The 27937-nt window shown below is 46.1% G+C and overlaps 1 protein-coding gene across 5 annotated transcripts; it reads right to left on the reverse strand.

Annotated features, from left to right (window-relative positions):
* Nucleotides 1-17970: 17970 nt before the first annotated feature.
* Nucleotides 17971-27937, reverse strand: LOC127482741 (transmembrane protein 254). 5 transcript variants are annotated; one of them, XM_051831512.2, is made up of 4 exons: nt 27740-27937; nt 26038-26141; nt 25178-25237; nt 17971-19942 (listed from the first exon to the last, which is right to left on the reverse strand). In XM_051831512.2, the coding sequence occupies exons 1-4, from the start codon at nt 27833-27835 to the stop codon at nt 19822-19824; spliced, it is 381 nt and encodes a 126-aa protein (XP_051687472.2). In that variant the 5' UTR covers nt 27836-27937; the 3' UTR covers nt 17971-19821. The 5 variants fall into 5 exon arrangements, with proteins under 5 accessions (XP_051687472.2, XP_069914041.1, XP_051687470.2 ...); XM_070057940.1 differs by having other exon boundaries at nt 17971-18421; nt 27740-27926; XM_051831510.2 differs by lacking the exon at nt 27740-27937 and adding an exon at nt 27361-27575.

Here is a 27937-nt window from a genome sequence, read left to right on the forward strand (position 1 = left end):
AGCCTCTCTGATCTGCCCTGGAGACCCTCACAGGCCCCTTTCTACAGATCAGCTGTGCAGTCTGATTTGAAGCCCTGAGATAACAATACAAAGCACACACACACCTTGCAACTCTGTTACCTTCTTCCTTTGGAAGCAGACTGGGTGGGTTTCTTAATTCTAAGAACTGGATGGGATTTTAAGGCAGCTTCAAAGCATCCTGCAGTGGTTTAGAAGAGAACAAGTGGAAATTCCCCACCTCCTTTACAGAACAACAAATGCATTAGAAAAGGTTGAGTTTTGGGGAAAACAAAAGGCCCAGCCCTAATGTATCTGTTGTTGTTTTGCAGCTCCAAATGGAGCACTTTCATCTCATGCCTTGGGGCGGCCCTGAGGATCCAGCCTCCCTCTCCACCTTCTCCTGGGCTGTGGCCATGGCTGTGGCTGTGGCCATGGCCGTGGCCGTGGCTGTGGCTGTGTGGCTGCCACATGAACCGTAACTCGCACTTCCTCCTCCACAGCAAAATAAGAAATTCTGAGTCAGTGAAGGAGACTTGGATCTACAATTTAAAAAAAAAAAAAATTCTCCTGGGAATTATGATGCCCAGATGAGCTGGTTTAGAAGAAGAAACGGTTTATTCCAGGAATGCCAAGAATGTGGTAGGATACTCCTGGGTAGTTTAGCCAGGTGGAAAGTTGTCAAAGAACAGCCAAACCCACAAGGATTCTTACAACGCACACAGCCAGTGGGCTTCAGAATATTTTGAATTTAATGTTATAAAACTGTATACAATGCTTCCTTGTGGTAGAGCACGGAGTGAGTATATGCAGTATAGCATGAAAACCGCCACTCACTACACTCCCCATGCTCAAGGGTCCCGTTCAGGCCTCTTGGTTTAGCAGGCTTTTCCTTACCCATCTTGTGTTGCCCATCTGTATAATGCAGATTCAGACATAAACATGTAGACATTGGAATGCAACATGAGATTTTATTTAAAAAATTTTATTTTATTTATTTGAGAAGCAGAGTTACAGAGAGAGAGGGGGACACACACACATAGATATCTTCCATCTGCTGGTTCACTCCCCCAATGGCCTCAATGGCTGGGGGATTAAGCCAGGGATCAGGAGCTTCTTCCTGGCCTCCCATGGGGGTGCAGGGGCCCAAGCACTTGGGCCATCCCCCTCTCCCTTCCCAGGTAGGTCAGCAGGGAGCTGAATAGGAAATGGAGCAGCCGGGTCTCAAACCAGCGCCTGCATGGGATGCCGGCACTGCAGATGGCGGCTTTAAACTTCTACACCGTAGTGCTGCCTCCGACACGAGATAGTTTTAATATTTTTTATGTTCATGTTTATCTCTGCTGTAGCATCAAATACTGAAGACTGTTGAACGTGAGTACAAATCCTTTAAAGAGTTGCAAATTATCTGGAGCATGTTAGCCTGCTGCCCAGGGTGCTCCCATCTCCCTGAGAGCACCAGTTTGAGTCCTGGCTACTGCATTTCCAATCCAGATTCCTGCTAGTGCATCCTGGGAGGCAGCAGAAGATAGCTCAAGTGCTTGGGCTCCGGCAGCTTGGGGGAGGCCTGGATGGTGCTCCAGGTTCTCGGTGTCAGCCTTGATTAGCTCAGGCTGTGGCAGGTAATTGGAGAGTGAGCAGGCAGATGGGAGCTCTCTCTCCCTGTCTGTCACTTTACCTTCCAAATATATGAAAACAAACATTTAAGAATAGGAAGAGTTGCAAAATATCCCATGAGTAGATGCATCCTTATTTACATCATTATTTTTATTTTCATGATGGACACATAGGGTATTTCCTTTTTCTCCCCAAAATAAAATGTGCCTCAAAGAATATCTTTTTTGCATATATCTTTATGCACTATTAGATATTCATATATTTCTGAAAGGCTAGATTCTTGGAAGAAGAATCATTGAGTCAGAGGGTCTTTTATATTTTGCTGAATATATCACAAACTGTCCCCCAAACACTGGAGTGGCAGGGCACAGAGAACTGAGCTCCAGGTGCACCCCGCTCCATGGGAACCTGTACTGGAACCGCACTGCAGGAGTGCCATTCACAGACAATACTTTTGGCGCGGAAGAGCCTGGAGGTGAAAGAGCTGTCGCCCTGTGCATTCTGCAATGCCGGATATTTACATTTTGAGATTTTGATGATTTTACCTTGTTTTTATTTATTTGCTATTTAGAGTGAGGGTTGAGCTTTATTTGCCTATTCAAATGTTCTTTTTCCCCCACTTCTCCCCTTTACATATTTTGATTATTAATCTACTGCCTGTTGTTCCAAGCGTCTTTGAAAAGCTCATGGATATTATGCATATTATGAAAAAAACTGCATGGATTTCAAAATTTGTTTTGCCAAACAAATTTATTTTGTAATTCCATTTTTCCACAAACTTTTTTAAGTCCTCTCCTATATGTTGGCAATGTTTTCTTTCTGCCTCCCATTGTCGTGAACTTTGTGGTCTCTTTCATCATAAAGAAGTTTTAGATATCATGTGGCAAAATCTCTGTGTTTTCTTTTATGGCTTATGTAAGTTTATCACAACTTATGATTCTTCACATCAAGACTATAAGAATATTTTCCAATATTTTCTCCAAATAGTTTTAAGGTTTCTTAAAGACAAAATCTCTAACCCATCTAGAATTTCTATGTGGTTGGGAGGAAAGATTCAAACATAAAAAATTTTTTCCCAAATGGACATCCAAATATCCTAATACGCTTTATCACATCCTGTCTCATTTAGCCACTAATTTGAACATGACATAAATTATTGGCTGGCTATTTAGTGAGGACTGGAAAAAAAGTCATCACATCTGTGCTAAAGTCAAAGACAAAAATCAACATAGCCTTATATTTTCAATTAATCCTGAAAGTGTTATCTGATGAGCAGATACCCTGACAGTAAAACAACAAATTCAAAGATGTAGAAGTAGGGGCTGGCGCTGTGGCCTAGTGGGTAAAGCCGCTGTCTGCAGTGCCAGCATCCCGTATGGGCGCCAGTTTGAGTCCTGGATGCTCCACTTTTGATCCAGCTCTCTGCTATGGCCTGGGAAAGCAGCAGAAGATGGTCCAAGTCCTTGGGCCCTGCATCCACATGGAAGACCCAGAAGAAACTCCTGGCTCCTGGCTTGGGATTGGCACAGCTCCAGCCGTTGTGGTCATCTGGGGAGTGAACCAGCGGATGGAAGACCTCTCTCCCTCTCTCTCTGCCTCTGCCTCTCTGTAATTCTGCCTTTCAAATAAATAAATAAATCTTTTAAAAAATAGAAATAAAGGGACATTTTCTTATTAAGATAATTAATGTTACCTTTTAAAAAAATATGTATATATTTATCCATCTGAAAGGCAGAATTAGAGAGACAGAGAGAGCTTCCAGCTGCTGGTTCACTCCCCAGATGGCCTCAATGACTGCGGCTGGGCCAGGCTAACGTCAGGAGCCAGGAGCTTTATCTGAACCAGCAGATGGAAGAGCTCTCTCTCTGTCTCTCCCTCTCTGTAGCTCTGACTCTTACATATATAAACAAATAAATCTTAAAAAGAGAGAGAGATAGCTATTTGGAAATCAACTTATTTCCTTGTGCCAATGGAAACCAGCCCAAACATGTAGAAGAAAACTGAGCAAGAAGATAACAGGGATCCAGTTCACTATGTCCTAGGAAATAGGGGCTGGCCACCCCTCTGGGGATGGAGATGGAGGCCACTTGGACCAGTCTCGCTGGCTGGGAGGGTCTGGGCTGCACAAAGCCTCTTTCTCTTCTCCTTCTGGCACCAGCCAGTATTTCCAGAGCCACCAGCAGAAAGATCCAGGCCCCGTGGCCAAGGCCCACTGCCTCTCTCACAGACGGAGAGGGCTGCTAGCACATGGTGCACGGATCATGGCAAGAGAAAGGAAATGGGAAACGAACAGTGAAATTAATAGGGGCACTGGAACCAGCAGCAGGAATCAGGGAAATATGCCAACCATATGTTGGGCTTCAAAGCATGTTGATGGCTAGCTGGGGCTAATTATAAAAGAGCTTCATTATTTACTTTTGTTCTGTGATTTGCTAAACTTATCCCTGAATAACTGAACTTATCTCTGAACTAGGCATTCTTCAAAGGTTGTATATACAATATCTTTATTAGTCTTTGCAGTAATAATTATATTTAAGTTTCTTCATGTGCATCTTTCAGATAAGATTTGTTAAACATATTTCATCCAGGGTTACAGGTGGATCTGGTTCCAGGATCTTTTTTTTGACAGGCAGAGTTAGACAGAAAGAGAGAGACAGAGAGAAAGGTCTTCCTTCTGTTGGTTCACCCCCTAAATGGCTGCTACAGCCAGCGCGCTATGCTGATCCGAAGTCAGGAGCCAGGTGCTTCCTCATGGTCTCCCATGCGGGTGCAGGGTCCAAGCACTTGGGCCATCCTCCACTGCCTTCCCAGGCCACAGCAGAGAGCTGGACTGGAAGAGGAGCAACCGGGACAAAATCTAGCACCCCAACCAGGACTAGAACCTGGGGTGCTGGTGCCGCAGGTGGAGGATTAGCCTAGTGAGCCACAGCAGCAGCCAGGATCTTTTTTTTTTTTTTTAATATTTATTGATTAATTGATTGAACAACAGAGAGGGAGGGAGGAGGGGGAGGAGTAGAGAGACACAGAGAGAGAGAGAGAATGAGAGAGAGAGAGAATGAGAATCTTCCATCTACTGGTTCACTCCCCAAATGGCCATAACAGCCAGGGCAGGCTGTAGCCAGGAGCCAGGAACTCCATCTAGGTCTCCCATATAAGTTGCAAGAATCCAAGTAGGAGCATGTTTAGGGAGCTGGATCAGAGGTGGAGCAGCCAGGATTCAAACAGGCATTCTGACATAGGATGCCAGTCTCAAGCAGCAATTTAATCTGCTGCGTTGCAGTGCCAGCTGCTAATTGCATAATCTGTGCTCTTCAATATTCCCAGACCTCTTGACTCTGAGGCCTCAGCAAAGTCTCTAGATAGTGAGGGGTTCTGGAGCAGGGTGTGCAAGAAGGGGCAAGTGGGCTACTTAGGGGCTCAGGGTGACAACTGCTGTAGCTAGGGGGAACACCCAGCACCGGCTGCATGAATGATGTGCCCCAATGTGCAGGAGCTTCCTTCTCGTTTAGTGCTCCCTTTACCCTGGCAGATAGCACCAGGATCCATGCTGAACACCACGTGAGGCTTGGAGAACTGAGGAGGTGGCCCAAGGTACACAGGGGCCATTTAGGAATCGGATGTGTGCCCGTGTCAGTCCCTGGGCTGTGGGCTGCATCCTCTGAGGCTGGCTGTGCTGAGAAGACAGCCGGTGTGGGAGCTGGCAGGTTCTGTTGGCATTTCCAAGGGCGAGGGGCCAAGGAAACAGGAAATAGGGGCTGGCCACCCCTCTGGGGATGGAGATGGAGCCCACTTGGAACAGTCTCGCTGGCTGGGAGGGTCTGGGCTGCACAAAGCCTCTTTCTCTTCTTCTGGCACCAGCCAGTATTTCCAGAGCCACCAGCAGAAAGATCCAGGCCCCGTGGCCAAGGCCCACTGCCTCTCTCACAGATGCAGAGGGCTGCTAGCACACGGTGCACAGATCATAGCCAGAGAAAGGGAACCAGGAAAATGTGATGTGGATCTCTCTGCTGGGTCCCAGGAAAAGCAGTGTGGCGTCTTCACAAGTTGATATTTAAGAAGTTTTTTGTTTTTGAGCCCTCTGCCTTTCTTGCAGGCAGTCCCAAATCCTCCCAGCTTATGGAAGATGTAGATGAATAGGTCTGCTTGGTACAGGGAGAAGGGAGGTGCAGGGTGAGGGCAGCGGTTCACTATTACCCATTAGGATATCAATAATGATAGTCCTAACAGCTAACGTTCATGGATTTCAACTCAACATCCTGTGAAACACCATGTAGTTAGCTTCTCAGTTGACCTCAGCCAATACTGCAGGCATTGGATGGCTTCTGTAGTTATTCTAGAGCTTGGCAAGAGAAGTTTCCCAGCCAGTGGTTTTAAGATGTTGTTTCTATTTACTTAATTAATTCATTTGAGAGGAAAAGAGACAGAGAAATCTCCCATCTGTTAGTTCACTCCCCAAGTAACCACAAAGGCTGGGGCTGGGTCAGTGAAACCAGGAGCCCAGAACTCAGTCAGAGTTTCCCACATGGATGGCAGGGAGGCAAGGACCTAAGCACTTGAGACATCACTTGAAGCCTCCAAGGGAGCCCATTACCAGGGAGCCAGATCGGAAGAGGAGCAGCCGGGACACAAACCCGTGGCTTAGCTTACTATGCTACAGTGTCAGCCCCGATAAATCCACATTTCAAGGAGCGGGATCAGGAATAAAGGGGTCCAGCAAATGAGCTCAGCCCCAGCCCACTGTGGTGCTGGTATTCTAGCTGCTCAGGGTTGAGATGACTTTGCTGCAGGTTCACACTGTTAAGTGTGCATTCAGTTCGTTGTCACGTCCGTGGCTGTTTCCCCAGAATGCATTCAGCTGTGATACTGGGACGCTCTGCGGGCCTGGGGAGGGGGGGAGTCAGTCGCATTTCCTGCCAGCTCTTTGGGAACCTTCTCTGCAAGGCTGTCCCCAGAGATGACCTTGAGGTGTGTCAGGGTGAAATGAAAACTGTATGAAGATGCTACATGGTTGGCTATTCCAAGCCTTTTTGGAGCTAGCAGCCCTTAGTAAAGGAGGCAGAAGGCTGTGTTCAAATGGGGATTTTTGTTTTTAACAGCTGCATAGCTTTGGGCAGACCAGCCCGCTCTGAGCAGAAGAGGCCAAAGGAAAACCACAGCCCCGAAGAGCTGTGCAGGCTCCCTTACCCACCCTACCCACCTCTGATCTGCTTTCCCTTCTCCTGGCTGTGTTTATTTGCAAGTCAGAAGCTTCCTAAGGGCAGACAGGGTGTAGGGAATGACAGACCCACAGAGCCTACATCCCCACCCCCCCAAGGGAGTTCAAGGTTTCCAAGGTCACGACCCAGGGCTGACTGCACTGCAGGGTTGGCTAGCAGCTGACTCTGGGTGTAAGGTGAAGGCCCCATGAAAGGGGTCCTAGGACATGAGTCAGGCTTTTCTAAGCCTGTGCCAGAGAAATTGGCAGGGCATGGGCGGCTGATGGACGTGGGCGGAGCTAATATAAATGTGGGGAAAAGTCTGGGTTCATTATTGAGGACCTTGACTGCCTCTGTCAGGGGAGCACTTTGTACCTGCAGCAGAGGTGCTGGCCAGGGTTTCTGTCTTAAGGATGGCACAATCACAACTGACTCCTCTCTTTCTTTTTCTTCTGAAGTAACTTTATGCTTACGAAAACCAGACAGTGGATTCCTATATACACTCCACCGGTGTTCCCAAATATTAACACCTTACATAACTTCACGGGAGTTGGGAAAGCCAAGTAACTGACATTAGTACAATACTATTGGAAAGTCGCAGGTCTGCCTGGGACGTTGCCAGGATTGCCCCGCTCATGACCTCAAGAGCTGCGTTTTGTGTGGGAACACCACAGAAGTGCTATTGCGCCCTTCCCACTGCACCCCTCCAGGACACTGTGTCCCACATGCGCCCTTCCCACTGCACCCCTCCAGGACACTGTGTCCCACATGAGCCCTGGAATACGATGTCTGTCACATTTCTTCACTATACAATCACTGTTTTGTTTTTTTCTTCTTCTGTGATTAATACAAGTGCATGGCTTCACAGACTTTTTTGCATGAAAATGTACCTTTTAATTCCATTTTCCACAATCTTTTTGAAATACACCTGTAGGTACATTATGCAAATATCTTGTTTAGCATCACACTTTCACCAGTTTGAGCATTCATTTGGCTCTTTATTTGCAACATTCATTCCCACTGCATTCTCTGGTGGTCGATTTTCTATTTCCATAATTTCTTCTACATTTATTAGTTGGAATTCAACTGTAAAGAACTCTCTTCTCTCCAGTTATGGGCTCCCTTGTCTATTTCAGCCTTATGGGAAGTTAGTTTGCCAGTTATAATCTATTCCTAACATTGTTTTTTGGTCAAACTGTCCCAGATAAGACCAGGTAAGACGGTTCCTGTCTGCCTGAGTTATCCCCACTTTGAGTGCTTCTTTCCTTTCTGATACTCAGCACTCATCCTGTCATTCCCCAGCTTCCATCCTGGACTCAGCCATGGCTCCAAGGAAGCCTGCTTCCTCTCAGAAATCCAGACCTGGGCTGTCCCGGCTCTAGGCCCTTTCAGCAGACAGAGCTGGGGAATGAGGCTTCGTAATATGGATATTCTAGGATGGAGAAAATAAATATGCTTGGTTTCTGTCACAGAAACCACAGCAAGGAAAGGGAAAAGGATAAAGTGAACCCTGCTATGTTGGATTAGACTCAGAGATACAAGACGGTAAAAAAAAAAAAATTTATTTATTTATTTATTTAAAATGCAGAGTTACAGAGAAAGAGGAAGAGAGGAAGAGAGGGGGAGGAGGGGAGAGAGAGAGAGAGAGAGAGAGAGAGAGAGAGACACTTTCATATGTTAGTTCACTCCTCAAATGGCTACAACAGCCAGGGGGGCTGGGCCAGACTGAAGCCAGAAGCCAGGAACTCCACTTGGGTTTCTCACATGGGTGGCCTGGGCCAAAGCACTTGGGCCATCTTCTGCTGCTTTTCCCAAGCACATTAGCAGAGAGCTGAATTGCAAGTAGAGCAGCCGGAACTCAAACCCATGCTTATATGAGACTAGCTTTGCAGGTGGCAGCTTGACCTGTTGTACCACAACTCTAGCACAAGATTTTTAATATACATACGGATATAAATACACTCTACTGGGGCCGGCACTGTGGCGCAGCAGATTAACGCCCTAGCCTAAAGTGCCGGCATCCCACATGGGCGCCGGTTCGAGACCTGGCTGCTCCACTTCTGATCTAGCTCTCTGCTATCCAGTTCTCCCCGTGGCCTGGGAAAGCAATAAGAAGATGGCCGAAGTCCTTGGGCCCCAGCACCCACGTGGGAGACCCGGAAGAAGCTCCTGGCTTCGGATTGGCACAATTCTAGCTGTTGCAGTCAGTTGGGGAGTGAATCATCGAATGGAAGACCTCTCTCTTTCTCTGCTTCTCCTCTCTCTGTGTAACTCTGTCTTTCAAATAAATAAATAAATCTTTAAAAATAAATAAATAAATAAAAACACTCTACCAATTCCAAGCCTAAGTATACATGCAAAATAGAATTAAAAGTATGAGTTTGTTTTGGTTCAAAAAACTTTTCTGTGGGTTCAGTGCTGTGGTGTAGCAGGTAAAGCCACCACCTGCAGCACCAGCTCCCCATATGGGTGCCCATTCAAGTCCTGGCTGTTTCACTTTTGATCCAGCTCCTTGCTAATGGCCTTGGAAAAGCAGCAGAAGATGGCCCAAGTGCTTGGACCCCTGCCACCCACATGGGAGACCTGCATGGAATTCCAGGCTCCTGGCTTTGGCGTGGCACAGCCTAGGCCATTGTGGCCTCTTGAGGAGTGAAGCAGCAGATGATCTCTTTCTCTCTCTCTCTGTCACTCTGCCTTTCAAATAACTAAGTCTCAGAAAAAAAATGAATGTTTATAACTGCACTATCATAATAGTTCTTTTTTTATAAAAAGATTTATTTATTTATTGGAAAGGCAGAGTTACAGAGAGGCAGAGGCAGAGAAACAGAAAGGGCTTCCACCCCCTGGTTCACTCCCAAAATGGCCACAATGGCCGGAGTTGGGCTGATCCGAAGCCAGGAGCCAGGAGCTTCTTCCTGGTCCCCTACGTGGGTGCAGGAGTGCAAACACTTGGCCCATCTTCCACTACTTTCCCAGGCCACAGCAGAAAGCTGGAAGGAAGTGGAGCAGCCGGACTTGAACCAGCGGCCATATGGGATGCCGGCACTGTAGGTGGCGGCTTTACCCACCATAATAGTTCTAAACTAGAAACGATCTAAATTCCCACCAACATCAGATTATGTAATGAATGATTCACCACTACATACAACATTATGGATGCAAGTATAATTAATGAAAGACTTTCACAAAAAAAAATCTATAATTCAACTTTTTAAAAAAGATGTATTTATTTGAAAGGCAGGATGGGGAATGGGAGGATGCAGTGGGGGTGGGGGTGGGAGAGAGAGAGAGAGAGAGAGAGAGAGAGAGATCTTCCACCTACTGGTGCACCCTCCAAATGGCCACAGCAGCGACTTCTGGGCCAGGCTGAAGCCAGGAGCCAAGATTTTCATCCTGGCTGCCTTCCCAGGTGTATCAGCAGGAAGCTGGATGGGAAGTGGAGTATCCAGGACTCAAACTGGCACTCCAATATGGGATGTGGGTGTCCCAAGTGTTGGCTTAACCTGCCGTATCATAGCACCAGACACTGCTGGTTCCTTTGGTGAATTTAGTTCTTTAAACGTATATATGTTATACTTCAGTAAAAAGTTTTTAAAGAATTCATTAAACCTCAGTATTTAAACCTGTCTTTAAACCTCAGTGTTATCTTCATTTTAACTCAGTGCTATAGCAACTGCTTAACTGCATAGGACCAACCTTTATCATTATTTTTGATTAACTATTTATTTATTTGAGAGGGAGGGAGAGGGAGGAAGGAAGGAGGGAGAGAGAAACTCCATCCACTGGCTCACTCCCTAGTGCCTTTGATGGCTGGGGCGAAAGCCGGGAGCTGGAGTGCAATCTTGGTCTTCCACATGAATGGCAGGAACCCAACCTCCTGAGCCATCACCGCCCCCTCCCAGGGCCTGCGTTTAGCAGGAACGCTGCGGTCAGCATGGAGGCGGGCATTGGACCCAGGCACTCAGGTCTGAGACACTGGGCGTCCTAACCAATGACTTACCCGGGAGCCCAAAGGCCTGACCCAGGACTGACCTTTAGCCCGCCCTGTTTCTGAGCCTTCCTTGATTATACCACATACCTTTGATATTACTCTTCCAGGCCTGTATCTTTAACTCAGTCCTGCCTGCTGCTATAAGGTGAGAAGGGATTATTTGAGCTCCACCTAAGAAGGGTACACAGGTGTAGGAGAGGAGAGCAACCTATCCCCAAGGCATGCAGACAAGGTCAAATAATTGAACTGCTGAAAGTTAATGCCAGTTCCCAGTTATTGCCTTCCACGTAATCTTGGTCTTCTATGTATTTTCAACCATGGTTAAGGGAAAGAATCAAACTCTGATGCCCAGGGCTTCCCTTGTTTATACAGAACTGATGTCTATTCTATGCATTAAGATTTTTTTTTAAAAGTAAAATTATGACTCTCAAACAGATATAAAACAAACATGTGCTAAGGATTTAATTTCAATGAATTAATGAGGGAACCAGGCAGATTATAACTAACTCAAAAGGGAAGTAAAAAAAGTGGGAATTCATATGAAGCAAAGGAATGTTAAAACCAATGTACACATGGAGCCCAAGCCAGCTTCTTTCAGAGTAGGGCCAGGAAGTCAACAGAAGCTCCACTGGTGAGGACAGAAGGGATGTGTCTAGAGACAAGAATTATTTTGCATTTCTATCAGCTACTTTCCCAAGGCATCAGCAGATAGGGTGTGCTGCAGACAATGCTTAGTTGGCCACAGAAAGCAAGTCTGTCCTACAGTTTCTTCTTTTGATCAAAACTAATTTTATTTATTCCTGTGAAATTCATCAATGGTAACACCAAGTAAACCTAATTATTTCTGGCACCTCTCTTTCTATGGGGATTCAGTATCAAAGCTTTCTGGATTTCCAGTGGACTTCCTAGGAAAGCTATCCTTGAAATTTTATTTAATATTTAGGATTGATTTTGGGAGAGCAATAATCCAAAACCAACAGGGCATTTGAACACTTACATTAGGATCATAGGTACTTGTGAGAAATGATATTTGTCTACCCATTTGAAAGGGAAAAATAAAACAATTAAAAATAAACCCAGAAAGTAACATGAGTGGAATGAACTTCAGCTGTCTCCTAATTTAAAAATCTTGTTTTCTTAAATCAAATAATCAGCTGCATAGTAAAATCAACACAAAGGCCAGAAAATTATTCTGGTGAAACAGGATCTTTGCTCTCTAGGCAGATTACATAGGAAAAAAAACTAACTCTTTCTGTAGTAGGTGGAGACGGTAAACAGTTAACCAAGGAAACAAGGCTCTCCATATTAGGCAAACGTTTCTAAGATATTTAACACATTTCATAATATCAAAATTCAGGGTATATTTTATGTGTATTTTATATATAGTAATATTTTATATGATAAAATACATCATGTAATAAAAACAAATTTTTATAAGATTTTTAACATATTCCATAGTGGTTAACACACTTTACATCAGATATTATAAAGCATAGCAAACTTTATCTTAAGTATTTGATTATGCCCTTTTATATCCTACAACTTGTACTTTAAGGCCGATCTCAAGGGGCCCATTAGGTGAGAGCTAATTTCATACTACTGCTGAGATGTGTTCATGGCAATTCATTCACTGTTGCTATTTTCAAATGAATCATTAAACAAGCTTTTAAAAGTGTTCTCAGTTTCAATTCTTAAAATATTTAAAAGATTTGAAAGATTTGCTTGTTAATTATTTGAAAAGTGGAGTTATGAAGAAAGAGACAGAGAAAGAGCGAGAGCGAGAGCGAGAGCGAGAGAGAGAGAGAGAGAGATCCATTTCCCATTCACAGGTTAACTCCCCAAATGGCTGCAATGCACAGGGCTGGACCAGGCCAAAGCCTGGAACGTGGGAGCCTGGAACTCCACTAGGGTCTCCCATGTGGGTGGCAGGGGCCCAAGGACTTGGGCCACCTTCTTCCACTTTCCCAGGTGGATCGTCAGGGTGCCGGCTTGGAAGTGGAGCAGCTGGGTCTGCAGCCAGAGCTCAAATGGGATGGCAGTGTTGAAGGCGGCAGCTTAAGGCCCCTCAATTTCAGCTTCTAATAGAGTAATTAACAATAATGATAATCATAGAAAGAGCTGTCCTTCATGTTTGAAGAATGTAGAGGGGTTTCATCAAACAAACCAATCCTTAGGCCTGCTGACCCATCAGTGGACCCCAGGGTAAGAACCTTTGCTTTAGAACTTCTAAATATGGAGGCCGAGTTAGCTTGCTGCAAGCTAACTGGCTTGACCCCACACCATGCTGCCCCATGGACGACTTAGTCCGCCCACTCCTGGGCACACCGCTTTGGCTGCCCCGCCACCTCCAGGCTTAGCAGCCTCCTACTCTCCACCTTCATCTTATTTGAAGATACCTGGTGTCTGTTTCACCTTCCCTAAAGGTCAACGTCCGTTTACTGACTTGCCCCACTAAGTCTGGATAGACACACCTGGTGGGCAGTTACAACTGACCTGCTCAGTCCAATCTCCCCCATAGTGACAGAGCCCGGGTGGGGTGGGGGAATGTCACACATATCTGCTCAGGGGAAAGGCCTGATCATGCCCAACCAGAGGCCCTCAGTGCCACTGATGCCTGCTAGCCATAGCAATCCTCTCACCCAACCCTGCATTCCTGGGCTGACCTTTCCTCCTCTTCTTGCATTAACCCCTTCTGGTAAGAACTTTGTTTATGCTCAGACTCAAGTGCAGTCGTTTCTTAACAGATGCCATTTAGGAGAGACGTGTCAAATGGATCTGTTGTTTGAGGGAAACATGGAATAATTTCTATAGTCATAGAAGGAATCAGAGGTTAGAGTTCGTTTTAAAAGTGTACTTCCCAGGAAAACATACTTCACTGTGACTCTATTGATATTGCAGAGTGATTTTATGCTGTGGTTAGCTCTGTTATTTATGTAGCCTCTGGACACATGTTACAAACAGGCCCTCAGGAGTCACAGGGATGTAGGTTTGAACCCTGGTGCTACCATTCACTAGTTCTGAAATAAACAAGCTACTTCATTCATCAGGCCCGTTTTCTCTTTTCCTTTTTTTTTTTTTTTTTTTTTTTTTTTTGACAGGCAGAGTTAGAGAGAGAGAGACAGAGAGAAAGGTCTTCCTTCCGTTGGTTCACCCCCTAAATGGCTGCTATAGCCGGCAGGCGCACTGCGCCAATCTGAAGCCAGGAGCCAGGTGCTTCCTCCTGGTCTCCCATGGGGTGCAGGGCCCAAGCACTTGGGCCATCCTCCACTGCCTTCCCGGGCCACAGCAGAGAGCTGGCCTGGAAGAGGAGCAACCGGGACAGAACCCGGCGCCCCATCCGGGACTAGAACCCAGGGTACCAGCGCCGCCGGCGGAGGATTAGCCTAGTGAGCTGTGGCACCAGCCCAGGCCTTTTTCTAACTAGGAAAAAAGGGACAGCATCACCTACCTCCTAGAGGTTACAGTGAAGATTAAATTATGCCAAGACTCTTAGCATAATGCCTCGCACACAGTGAGTGTTCAATTATTATATGCTCTTATTAACACAGAAGTCATTTGGTGGGGTTCTTGCGGATTCCAAGGACACAATGGATTACACAAGAAATGCCCCTTCTGGTGCAAAGTGTATTTTGCAGCAGGCTTGACGGGATGCCAAGACACCATCAGTAACACATTGAAAACCAAAATTTCATAATGTATTTATTTTTCAGTTTCCTAGGAAATACTCTGTAACACCCAGAACCCAGCTTTCAAACTCCCTGGCTGTGCAGATGGTAAAGCTCCATAAATGCTATAAATACCCCCCATTCTGTGTACATGTTGCATCGTTATCCAAAGGCAAGAAAACCCCAGGGTCTGAGGAGGGTTTCCAATATTTGTGCATTGCTATGGATACTGCATAGGAAAGGCAGATGTCAATAACATGAACAGGATGTGGGGGTCTGAGGCAGCTAACGATGACAGAAACTATTCTCATTCTGAATGCATCATTCTTGGACAGCATCTGTAGAATATTTGGGAGCTGAGAGTATTACTTTGGATGTCTCATGCAACACTGCAGCTTGGTGAAACAGCAAGGGGTCTGGGACCTAGGTCTGCCACCACTACACTGGTGACTGCTATCCTCAACGTCCTCCGATCATCTCCCAGAGTAAAACGAGGCGGGGTGTGTGTGTGTTTCTGCAGTCTCTCTCAGTATTCTAAAGTGAACAGCAAACATGATATCATCTCAAATCCTGTGGAGTCTAATGCATTTCTAGTTACGTTGAGTGAAATAAAGCAAGCTTTTTAAGGCATCCAAGTTGAGCTCCGCAGTTGGCCAGACTGGGCCTTTCTCTCCCCTGGTAATGACTTGTCATGTTTACAAACCCGTGTAGATTTCAGTTGGCTCTCCACACTGTTTTGGATTCAGATTTTTTCCTCCTAAAAGAGCAACATGGAATGTAGGCAACCCAATGCTTGCTGGCAAATTGTCAAGAATTAAGTGAAAATTGGCTTAAGTCAGTGAGCCGACTTGATGTCCTCAGAGCTCCTCTCGTGAGGCCAATCCACCTACTGCCCTTGGGGAATCAACCACGATATCTGATGTTCGGCACTGGGACAGGGCCAAGGCCAGGCCCTTGTCTACCAGGATACTTCAAAAAGCTTATAGAAAAGTGGAATTAGGGGCTAGCACCATTGCGCTGTGGGCTAAGCCACCACCTGTGATCTGGCATTCCATGAGAGTGCTGGTTCCAATCCTCACTGCTCTACTCCCAGTCCAGCTCCCTGCTAATGCACCTGGTAAAACAGACTAAGATGACCCAAGTGCCTGGGCTCTTGCTACCCATGTGGGAGACTGGATGGAGTTCCAGGCTCCTGTGAACCCCACTAGTGTGTCCCTGTTTGAGGCCCATCCACTAGTCCAGAGATTTTCACCTCTAAACCCTGAAGGAAAAATAATAATACAATCCACATTTGGGCTGGGAGCCTGGTGCAGCAAATGCCTGAGGGCTGCCTATTTGTTTCTTTTTTTTTTTTTTTTTTTTTTTATCTTTTATTTAATGAATATAAATTTCCAAAGTACGACTCATGGGTTACAATGGCTTCCCCCCCCATACCGTCCCTCCCACCAACAACCCTCCCCTTTCCCACTCCCTCTCCCCTTCCATTCACATCAAGATTCATTTTCGATTATCTTAATATACAGAAGATCAGCTTAGTATACCTTAAGTAAGTATTTCAACAGTTTGCTCCCACACAGAAACATAAAGTGAAAAATAATAGATGATTTTTTTAAAATGATGATGAAATCAGATCAGAACTATTGTCATGTTTAATCCCAGTGAGAGTCAAGTTGGGAATTGAAAATTTCTTTCTTTCTTTCTTTTTTTTTTTTTTTTTTTTTACAGAAGATCAGTTTAGTGTACATTAAGTAAAGATTTCAGTCGTTTGCACCCCCATAGAAACACAAAGTGAAATATACTGTTTGAGTACTCGTTATAGCATTAAGCCTCAGTGTACAGCACGTTAAGGACCGAGATCCTACATGAGGAGTAAGTGCACAGTGACTCCTGTTGTTGACTTTACCAATTGACACTCCTGTTTATGGCATCAGTAATCTCCCTATGCACCAGTTATGAGTTTCCAAGGCTATGGAAGCCCCTTGAGTTCTCCGACTCTTATCTTGTTTAGACACGGTCATAGTCAAAGTGGAGGTTCTCTCCTCCCTTCAGAGAAAGGCACCTCCCTCTTTGAAGACCTGTTCTTTCCACTGGGATCTCACTCACAGAGATCTTTTTGCCAGAGTGTCTTGGCTTTCCATGCCTGAAATACTCTCATGGGCTTTTCAGCCAGATCCGAGTGCCTTTAGGGCTGATTCTGAGGCCAGAGTGCTATTTAGGACATCCGCCATTCTATGAGTCTGCTGAGTATCTCACTTCCCATGTTGGATCACTCTCCCCTTTATTTATTCTATCGGTTGGTGTTAGCAGATACTAGACTTGTTTATGTGCTCCCTTTGACTCTTAGTCCTTTCATTATGATCAATTGTGAACTGAAATTGATCACTTGGAGTAGTGAGATGGCATTGGCCTGTTAGTAAATTGTGAAGCAATTTGTTTTGCTTTGGTCCTTTTTTCTATTTTTCCAAAGTATGCACGCTCTGAAAATCTTTAGGGTGGGGAAGAAAACAATTTAGTCCATTTGCCTTCCAAGTTGATTCCAGTAAGATGCCTCTGATTTTTTTCTCAGACTCAAAGCTGTTTTTTTTTTTTATTTTTCTCATATCATTGCTAAGACTACAACATAAAGATGCCTCCATTTTTATTTTTTCCTTCACAGACATCAAAGCTCCTGGGCTGCAAGGGAGGGAGCGTCCCAAGGCCCAGAATAGGCCTCTTCCTGTGTGATGCTGCGTAAGTGACCTCCCCTCACTGTGAGGCTGTGGATGGGTCTATGACCTGAACAGCCAGCACCATCTGCTAAGACCCCACCATAGTAAAATCCCACATAAGATGGCATGATTTTATACTTCTGGCACTGAAAGAAAATGCCAGAACATTCTTCACTTGCTGCAGAGTTTCTATCAAATGCTGAATGAAATGAAAACAAGAGGAAGTCCTATAATTCAAATACACTGGTGTCCACCCCAGTGCCTCAGTGTGTGTGCAAGAGTTACGTGGGCCTCTGGCCGGCGCCACGGGTCACTAGGCTAATCCTCTGCCTTGCAGCGCCAGCACACCAGGTTCTAGTCCTGGTTGGGGTGCCGGATTCTGTCCCGGTTGCCCCTCTTCCAGGCCAGCTCTCTGCTGTGGCCCAGGAGTGCAGTGGAGGATGACCAAGTGCTTGGGCCCTGTACCCCATGGGAGACCAGGATAAGTACCTGGCTCCTGCCATCGGATCAGCGCCGTGCGCTGGCTGCGGCGGCCATTGGAGGGTGAACCAACGGCAAAGGAAGACCTTTCTCTCTGTCTCTCTCTCTCTCACTGTCCACTCTGCCTGTCAAAAAAAAAAAAAAAGTGGGCCTCTATAAACCTAAGAGGGATATACCCCAAAACCACAGCATTCTGCATTTCTCTGTCAGTGAAAAACTGATATTTGAACCGTACAAACAGCCCCATAAAGTCTATTTGAGACAGAATCAAATATGTGATAATATATCAAAACTGAGAAACACAAAAAAGCACTTGGTTGAAGAGATAACTCACAGCATTTTATTTAAATTAATCCATTTCTTTCAATAACCTGATAGCACGGTCCCCAGCACCACCAATATTAGTCATTATTATTTCTCTTTGGAAAGGACTTCTTAAAAACTGGGTTTGATTTCCATGATGCTTAACTCCATGGTCAAAAATGGGGTTCCTTAGTGAAAAGCAACTCATAATCACAAGAGAACTAGAGAAAAACTTTAAGACAAATACCACCAGAAACAATTCATAGTCCATATTCTTTTTTCTTTAAAAGAGCAAGCAAGACAGCAATCTTCCATCCACTGGTTCACTCTTCAAATAACCACAGTGGCTGGGGCGGAGCCAAGCTGAAGCCAGGCCCAGAACTTCTTTTGGGTCTCCCACGAGGCTGCAGGCCAAGGACTTGGGCCATCCACTGCTGCTTTCCCAGGCACATTATTAGCAGAGAGCTGGATCAGAAATGGAGCAGTTGGGTCTGGAACCAGTGCCCATGTGTGATGTGGAGGTTTAACGTGCTATGCAACAGGGTCGGTGGCCCCAGTCCATAATCTTTTATATTGTGGTTTCAATTGGAAGCTCTCTTTTGGGGGAGGTAGTTGTTTCTCATAAATGTCTGCTTAATACAAATAACTTGCCCCCTCCCCATATTATGGAAGGGGTATGAAGACTAGTCCAAAGAGAACAAGTAAGCCATCCTCTAGGGAAGGAGGCCTAATGGCTCCTAATGGTGACAGAGTCATCCCACCAGTCAACAGTAGTAAGATATATCCACCAGAATGGAAGACACTAACTTGATGGATAAACCGTGAGCTAGACTCTTCAGAGCTGGAGGAAGACACTTGGAGTCTGGAGACAGTGATGGAGAACATGAAAGCATGAAAAAGAGACAGGTTTCCCACCAGGAGTCTCACCAAGCGGTGACACAGTTAGCCAAAGGTCTTGCGGCTGTCTTTTGAGAGGACAGTGTATGCAATGAGTCCTGTAGTTTTCACATAAAAATTGGAATGATAATGAACGAGTAGAAAGTGAAGTCAGCAATCAACACTGGTCAAACAACTCCGTGCACGGCAGGGGGACAGGTAAGGTGGGGGAAGTAGAGCTAAGCTGCACCCTGAGCTGGAGCAGCAATCAACCCCTGCGAGCCACAGGGCACCGTGTCCCGGGGTCCAGTGTAGGGAAAGGACACTTCGGTCAGCAGCAGGGAAGGCCACCAGCCCTGATTCTCAGCGTGCCTCTATGTGATCACTCAGTCTGCCCGTTCCAACTTCCTTATTTTTCTCTGTAATTTGAGAAACAGAAGTTTGAAAGGGTAAGATTCTGCCTTAGAGGTGCCTAACAAATGTATAAGGAACTGATGTATTGTAGAAGTGTCCCTACATCTTGGTCCAGAAAGATGGAGAGAATTTAAGGGAAGGAGAGCTAACATGGTGGTAGTGCGGCCAAGATGTTTTAACAAGAAGGAAAGGAGCAAAGAAAAACCAACAAGCAAATCTAGCAAGCGTGTGTCTCAGCCCAGATGACAGCAGAGCCCACAATGCCAGAGGCCCTTAAGAAGGTTGGGGGGAAGCCCTCTTCTGTGCTGAGTATGCAGAGCTGAAGGCTAAAATCTTTTCCTAGTTCCTTAATTTACTTGTAAACTTGTATTTACTTTTCCTATTTCCTTGTTAACTAACTGGTCTATTCAAGCTCAACCACAGCATATTATACGAAAAATGAGTAACTGCAGGGTCCTAGATAGCTTTGAGGGAAACTTTTTACAAAACAGAAATATCATTGAGTGAAAATGGCAGTCCCCGTCACCCTGGAAAGGTGTCTGAATTAAGTAGAGGAAACTTCTGTATATTTGCTTTTAATTTTGTTTTTGGCGCTTTGGTCTGTAAGCAATCAAGATGGAAAGAGATGCTATCCCAAAGAAGAAAGTCTGTAGGAACCAGAGTAGCTGAGCCCGACCATTTGTGATTCCTTTATACCTAAAAAAAAAAAAAAAAAAAAAAGAAGAACAAAATATAAGCACCATAATTTTGATCTTATGGTTTCACAGGAAGCATTGTTTATTTATTTATTTATTTGACAGGCAGAGTGGACAGTGAGAGAGAGACGGAGAGAAAAGTCTTCCTTCCTCTGTTGGTTCACCCCCCAATGGCCGCTGCGGTGGGCGCACCGCGCTGATCCGAAGCCAGGAGACAGGTGCTTCTCCCGGTCTCCCATGTGGGCGCAGGGCCCAAGCACTTGGGCCATCCTCCACTGCACTCCCGGGCCACAGCAGAGAGCTGGCCTGGAAGAGGAGCAACCAGGACTGAACCGGCGCTCAGACTGGGGCCAGAATCTGGGGCACCGGCACCGCAGGCAGAGGATTAGCCCAGTGTGCTGCGGCGCTGGCCTTATTCTTTTTTAATTTTTATACTTTTTCTATACTTCCATCTGTCTACCACCTCCCCACCCTGGTTTTTTAACTTAAAGGGGCAATTTATTTTTTCTCTTCCTTGCTTCCTAATAAATGTATTTAGGATGGTACACTATTCCTTGGAACTAGTCTGGCTACTGTCCAGGTAGAGCAGGGTAGAGCATTATAACACGGTTTCTCATGAGATGACTGAAAGGAGATGGGCACTGGTATGGCTTCAGAGCAAGTGTCTGAAGATGTGAAGATTTGTACCAGATGTGAATCCCAGCTTGGCCACCGCCAGCTGTTTCCTGGGCACATCACTAGTAGCTCTCAGAAACAGTATTCTCATGTGAAAAACAGTCATAGTAGTAGTATCTGTCCCACTTGGTTTATGAGATATATACACAAAGTGCTTAGGAAAGAAACTGGAACATAGTGTTACTATACAGTCATTCAACTGTCTGAAAGCTCAACAGAAAATGATTCAGCTTAAGTGAACGGCTTGCTGCAGGCTCATGTGTATGTAATTAAGTCTCACTTGCATAAACCTTTTATTTAAAGCAAACTTTATATGCATATATACAAATGGTTTTTTCTATCAATAAATTAAAGGATAAAGATTATACATTTTAATAATGCAAAAAATAGGGGTCAGTGCTGTGGCATAGTGGGTAAAGCTGCCGCCTGCAGAGCTGATATCCCATATGGGCACAGGTTGGAGTCCCGACTGCTCCACTTCAGATCCAGCTCTCTGCTGTGGCCTGGGAAAGCAGTAGAAGATGGCCCAACTCCTTGGGCCTCTTTACCCACGTGGGAGACCCAGAAGAAGTTCCTGTCCTGGCTTTGGATAGGCCCAGCTCCAGCTGTTGTGGCCAACTGGGGAGTGAATCAGCGGATGGAAGACTCTCTCTCTCTCTCTCTGCCTCTCTTTCTCTTTCTGTGTAACTCTGACTTTCAAATAAACTAATAAATCCAAAAAAATGCAAAAATATCTGATAAGTTTCAACATCCATTCTTCAAAGTTCTTAGCAGACTTAGATATACAGTCGAACATCCTCATTTTGACAGAGGAGATCTATGAAACTCTAGAATAAACATGATGCAAGGACACTGACAGCTTGGCGATCAGGAACCAGGCATCATGTCCACTTCTAGGCAACACGCACTGGAAGTATGAGTTAGTACAACAGGGAAGAAACACAAAGCAAAGGGACTGAACTGAGAAGAAAAAATAAAACTGTTTCTAGAGACACTTGAATGATGACTAGAAAACTAAAAATAATCTATAGATGAACTATTAGAATTAATAAATGAATTTTTAAGGTTGCTACGTATAAGGTCAATATATAAAACTGACTATATGCATATATGCTACCATCAAACAATGATAAAATGAAGGAAAAGTCACTTATAACAACATCTGAAAGTACAGGAAGCTGGATATTAACCAAATAAAGAATAGGAAAAACATCACAAAACTCTAAGGAAATGGAGACAAATCATTTTTCCTGGTTTAGAAGACTTAATAACGGAAATATGCCATTCTGCTACAAATTAATTCATATGGTCAATCTAATAAAAATGCCAACAGATAAATTTTTCATCTTTGAAGCACATGACAATGCATAAGGCTGTGCAAAGGCCCAGGAACAGGTAACTCTGAACAAGGTGAGAGGACGTGCTCCATCAGGTGTCAGTGATTACAAAGCTACTACTGTAAGATAATGTTATGCTGGCCCAAGACAAAGAAGCAAACCAACAGAAAAGAACAGTGAGTTCAGAAACACAGACATATATGTGGCTATAAGCCACAGCACATTAATGAAGAGTGAAAGTCTCAAGAAGTGGCTTGGGGAAAACAGGGCATCCATATAGAAATATCAAGATAATGTTGAATACTTGTCTCTCACAAAAAGTCAGTTCCAGGTAGATTAAAGACCTAAGACCCAGGGAGTAGACATTTAGCCCAGTGATAAAAAATCTGCCTCCCACATCACAGTGCTGATTGCTCAAGCAGTAGGGTCCCTGCCTTGTGGGAGACCTGGATTGCAAAGGCAGACCTGGATTGCTTTCCTGGAGCCTAACTTTGGCCCTGGCCCAGCTCCAGCTACTGGAGATATCTGGAGCATGAGTGAGTGGAGTGGAGTTCTCTCTCTCAAATAAAACTAAACAATCATTAACAAAAGAAAAATGTTTTTTAAAGTTAAATATTCACTGCTAGTTTAGCTAAATGAATTCTGGAATATACAACTAGAGGAATAGTTTCCAAAATTTAAAACTATTCACCAAACTTTATAAAAAATTATTTTATTTGAAATAAAGGCAGAAAGGCTGAGAGGGAGAGAGAGAAAGAAACTGATTTCCTACCTGCTGGATCACTCTCAAATGCCACCAACAGCCAGGACTGGAGCAGGCTGAAGCCAGGAGCTGAGAACTCGGTCAGTATCTGGGTCTGTCACATGAGTGGTAGGGACCCATGGGCTTGAGGCATCATCTGAGGCCTCCGAGGGTGTGCATCAGCAGGAAATTGGAATTAAGACCAGAGCCAGGATCTGATTCCTGGCACTTTGATATAGGATGGGGCTGTCCCATGTAGCATCATTTAAAAAAAAAAGTATTTATTTGAAAGTCAGAGTTACACAGAGAGAGGAGAGGCAGAGAGGTCTTCCATCCGATGGATCACTCCTCATTTGGCTGCAACGGCCGGAGCTGCACCGATCCGAAGCCAGGAGCCAGGAACTTCCTCCGGGTCTCCCACACAGCTGCAGGGGCCCAAGGACTTGGGCCATCTTCCACTGCTTTCCCAGGCCAGAGCAGAGAGCTGGATGGGAAATGGAGGAGCCAGGACTCCTACCAGCACCCATATGAGACACCGGCATTGCAGGTCTCGGAGGCTTTACCTGCTACACCACAGTGTCGTCCCTCAAGTAGCATCTTAACTGCAGGGCCAAGTGCCTGCCTTCAAGGTTATTTTAAAAACATGGCAGGGAAAAAAAAAAAAAAAACATGGCGGGGCTGGTGCTGTGTCCCCGCTGCTCCACTTCCCATCCAGGTCTCTGCTATGGCCTGCGAAAGCAGTAGAAGATGGCCCAAGTGCTTGGGCCCGCACCCGCATGGGAGACCCGGAAGAAGCTCCTGGTTCCTTTTTTTTTTTGGATCAGTGCAGTACTGGCCATTGCAGCCAACTGGGGAGTGAACCAGAGTATGGAAAACCCCTCTCTCTCTCTGTGTGTCTGCTTCTCTCTCTGTGCAACTCTTTCAAATAAACACAATAAATCTTTAAAAAGAAAAACAAAAAAATAAAAACATGGCAAAGTGCTTAAGTGTATGATTATGGCAGATATAAAGTAAAACATATAGTCCAATCTTATCTCTGGTTAAAAGAAATTCAGAAAGGTATGTATTTTTAAAACATGGGATTTAAGAGACTATATTATAGCCTGATTGTGTCCTTGACCTTCTGCTTAGGGACTGGCACATGGAGGGTGCTTAGTAAATGTTAGTTTCCTGCCACCTCCAAGGTCATTTCTGTATCTACATACAGCTCAAAGTACTCTTTCCTACAGGATGATGACTGGATTAAAAGTTTACAGGTATGGATTAAAACAAAAGGGAACTCAACAAAATATTACAAGTAGTTATTCCTGGGCAGTAGGATTTGGGAAGCTCCAAAGTTATACCATGTCTTCATGTATTCATGCATTCAAATTTATTTACTCTTTCATTGATCTCACAAATCAAAAGGAGTATTAATTCTGATTGATAGTGAGCTATGGCACATGCTAACACGTTAGATCCTTAAAGGACTGGTTTTAGGAACACAGTAAGAGAGACGCAACCTCCCTGGGCTTGTTCTCCTTCTCCCTTCAAAGAAGTGTACAACACAACACAGTCTTTTGGTTTTCATTAGAGGCTCCAAATGCCAGTCACAACAGCTGTCAAGCTGCAGGGCTGGGCCAAACATCCTCGGCTAAGACCTCAGGGAGGCCCAAGAGGCCACTGGGAAGGAGTCTCAGAACGCTTGGGCATTTCCTACCACAGTCTCAAGCCCAGAGAACAGTTTCAACAAAGCCACCTGGAAATCCCCTTGCACTCTGGCAAAGGGCGACTGTGTCACTCCAAAGCGTAGAGATGGGTTCAGCCTGCCCAGTGGGAGAACAAAGGAACAGGACTTCACGGAGGACCCCACTAGCAGACGGTCCCGGAGGGGAGAACAAATTGTCCAAAAGTACAAAGAATCTTTTTCAGTACTCTCACATAGTAGTCACCTACAGTAGCATCTGCTGAGTAGGGTCTGTTTGGGGGCTTTTAACTTGCATTTAGCTCCAGAATTACCTGCAGACCTTCCAGAAAGAACAGACTTGTAGGTCTGAAGCAAGACCTGCCAGATCAATTTTTCTGGTGGAAACCAGACATGTACAGTGAAACAGCTCCTCAGGTGGTTCACTGTGGCATCAAGATAGGAGATTACCGGCCTAGGAAAGTAACTCAGCTCTTTCGCACACTAGGAGGCAGACTCCTAATCTTTTGTTCTAGGTGCTGCTGTACAGACAATTAAATAAAGTTTAAAAAAAAAAAAAAACAAAATAACAGTCAGCCTAATGCACTAACGGAGTAAATAATAACTACCACAAACTAAATGGACTCACTCACCGAACATTTACTGAGTATTCCTGCGTCAGGCCCAGTATCAGGCATGGGTACTCCACACTACCTCAGAGTGCTCTCAGCCTAGGCGTGCATGAATTATTTAAATGTGGTGGCTCAGCTTCTACCAGATACCACGAGAAAGGTGACCAGGACTTAAATAATGACTTACTTGCACAGCACCATGGCATACAAGGACTCTGCCACGTGAATCATCCAGGCAAACCAATACCTGAAACAACAACAACAAAGAGGTTAAGTTGCCCTTGGCACACCAGCATCCTACATTCAGGTGTATGATTCGAGTCTCGGTAACTCTGTTTCTGATTCAGCTTCTGGCCAATGCACACCCTGACAGACAGCAGGTGATGGCTCAAGTACTTGGATTCTTGCCATCACGTGGGAGACCTGAATGGAGTTTCTGGCTCTGGCTTTGGCCTAGTCCAACTCTGGCTGTTGTGGGCATCAGGGGGAGCGAAATCAGTGTATGGAAAATTTCTCTGTACCAAAGAAAAAGAAAATTTTTATAAGGATTTATTTATTTATTTGAAAGGCAGGGTTACAGAGAGGCAGAGGCTGAGAGAGAAAGAGCGAGGTAGAAGCCTTCCATGTGCTGGTTCACTCTCCAAATACCTACAATAGCTGAAACCGGGCCAATCACAAGCCAGGAGCCAGGAGCTTCTTCCAGGTCCCCCACATGGGTGTAGGGGCCCAAGCACTTGGCCATCTTCTGCTGCTTTCCCAGGCCATAGAAGAGAGCTGGATTGGAAGTACAGCAGCCGGGACTCCAACCGGCATCCATAATGGATGCCGACACTGCAGGTGGCGGCTTTACCTGCTAATGCCGGCCCCAAACCTATTTCTACAAGTCAGTCTAGTTTAAGGGGGGGGGATTGTTTGATGATAAAATCTAACAGAAATCTGGAAAGATTCCTAAACGTGAACTAGTGCCATTCTTCACTACCTAAAGGCAACTGCAGGCCTTCAAGGTCTCCAGCGAGACCAGCGTGTCGTTTCTGCAGCTCTCCTTACCCGTTGTGCAGGAGGGTGTGATGATGGTCCACCAGGTACTGAGTGAACGAGCCCAGGAGCCCAAGGCTCCCATAAGGGATGCTCTGCGGCCAGAGGACAACCCACTGAAAGAGAACCAGAGGCACAGAGAAACCATTAGGGCACCTGAAGACCGGCAGGTAGGAAAGAACACCGATTCTACCAATCTAACTACCGGGGAAACAGGGTCTGAAGGAGGGCACCTGAATCTCCATCCTCTATTTCTAAAAAGCAGCTCCAATGGATGTGTGCCACAAAGAAACGAGGTGATGATCAGGCTCCGTGCACTGGCAGACCGGATCCGATTTTTCATGAATTCCACCCCAAACATTATTTCCTAGACTTGTAGGAGTCTGCGTGCTTTGGCCAGCTTCTGTCCTGCAAACGGTGGCTTGGGCTCAGTCTCGCAGTTAGAATCATGCTCTTCCACTCTTGCACACCACGCAGACACACTCGGAAAATCAGACTCGCGAGGATTAACGGCAACACCTCGTTCATGTGAGGTTTTTGTGGTGACCTTACCAACTCCTCCTCAGGCTCTGTTACAAGCCTTTCTGTGAATCTCTGTCAACCCCTCCAAGGTTTAGTGCTCCACTTAGATCTGCACCAAAGGCAACACTACTTCTCCCAGGATGCTGTTTAAAGTCAATATTCCAATAAACTACAACATATCACTGCGGCCTCCTAACCACGCGGTGGAGAGGGGCTGGCATCTGCCAGTTCCACTAAATCCCAACTCGAATCTTCAGTTTCCCAGCTTGTGTGTTCGAACAGGGTCGTGGGATCCTGGCACAGAAAGGGCACTCGGGAAAACTAGAGTCCCACGCCTCCATCCTGCACACGGCGAAAGGAGGGCGGAGGTGGTCAGAGCGACGCCGCTGTGGAAATGACACCCGTCCAGGTTCCAGGATCTCCCGGGAAAGATCCAAAGTAGCTTCGCCTTCCTCCTACATGATACCGGTTTACCCCCAACCTGTTTCCGGGCGTCTTTCCCCTTCCTTATCCTGGAAGTGAGACGAAAGTCACTCCTCCCCGCAGTAGAGCTGTCCTCCTGTTGTCACACCGGTTCTTGCTCACCAGTGAAATCCTAGCCATCCCTTGGCTTTATCTGCTGTTTTCCAAGCAACTGCCCCTGCTTCAAACACTCTAAACCTTCTAAAACCCGGCTTAGCGTCCGCTGGCGTTCGTAACCTAGGCAACCGCACGGCGCGCATGCGCACCGACGCCGTTCCCACGGCGCCCCTCGCGCTACGACAGCCCGCAGGGCCAAAACACAGGCGCCCGCGTCCGCGCCCCGCGCCTCACCGCAAAGTATCCCAGCCCCAGCCCCGTGACCAGCGAGGGCAAAGGGCTGGCCGTCCGGAAGTAGGCGGTAGCATCCCTTGTGGCCTTCGAGTTCGCCAGCACCATCGTGAAAGACCCAGGCGCTCAGTCCTCAGGTGGGGAGTGTGCCCGCCCCCACCTGAGGAAAGTAGGCCAACCGGTTTCGCAGGGCCTCGAACACCTGCCAAAAGCCTTGGCAGCCGACTGCGCCTGCGCCTCCTTCCGGGTTCTGTCTTCGCTCCCCGCTGGGAGGCGAGAGATCGGGAACTGCGCCTGCGCGGCCTCTCCTCCAAGTGGAGGCGGAGGCCTGGGTGACAGGAGCGCTCGCTCCAGGCGGTTGTCCCAACTCGGTTGCCCCTACCGTGTAGTAGCCAAAGGAGAGCGTGAGGACCGCCAACCAGAACACACTGCCCCTCTGGAAGTAGGCCGCGTTGCCTGCCGCCATCGCCATCGCCATCGCAATCGCTGCAGCTCCTTACTGGGGTGCGCGGCCGGCTCTGCTCCCAGTGCAGTGGATGTAGGGCCAGCAGGGGCGGGCCTGGGCGGCAGCTCCGCCCAA

The sequence above is a fragment of the Oryctolagus cuniculus genome, chromosome 15 (assembly GCF_964237555.1).
Source record: "Oryctolagus cuniculus chromosome 15, mOryCun1.1, whole genome shotgun sequence".
NCBI classification, from domain to species: domain Eukaryota; kingdom Metazoa; phylum Chordata; class Mammalia; order Lagomorpha; family Leporidae; genus Oryctolagus; species Oryctolagus cuniculus.

Coding starts and splice junctions, on each gene's coding strand:
- LOC127482741 (XM_070057938.1), bottom strand. CDS start 27,465: ATGGTGCTGGCGAACTCGAAGGCCACAAGGGATGCTACCGCCTACTTC. Junction 26,142..27,360: donor TGGGGCTGGGATACTTTGCG/GTGAGGCGCGGG, acceptor GTTCTCTTTCAG/TGGGTTGTCCTCTGGCCGCA. Junction 18,422..25,177: donor TATGCCATGGTGCTGTGCAA/GTAAGTCATTAT, acceptor TTTCTGATCCAG/CTCTCTGCTAATAATGTGCC.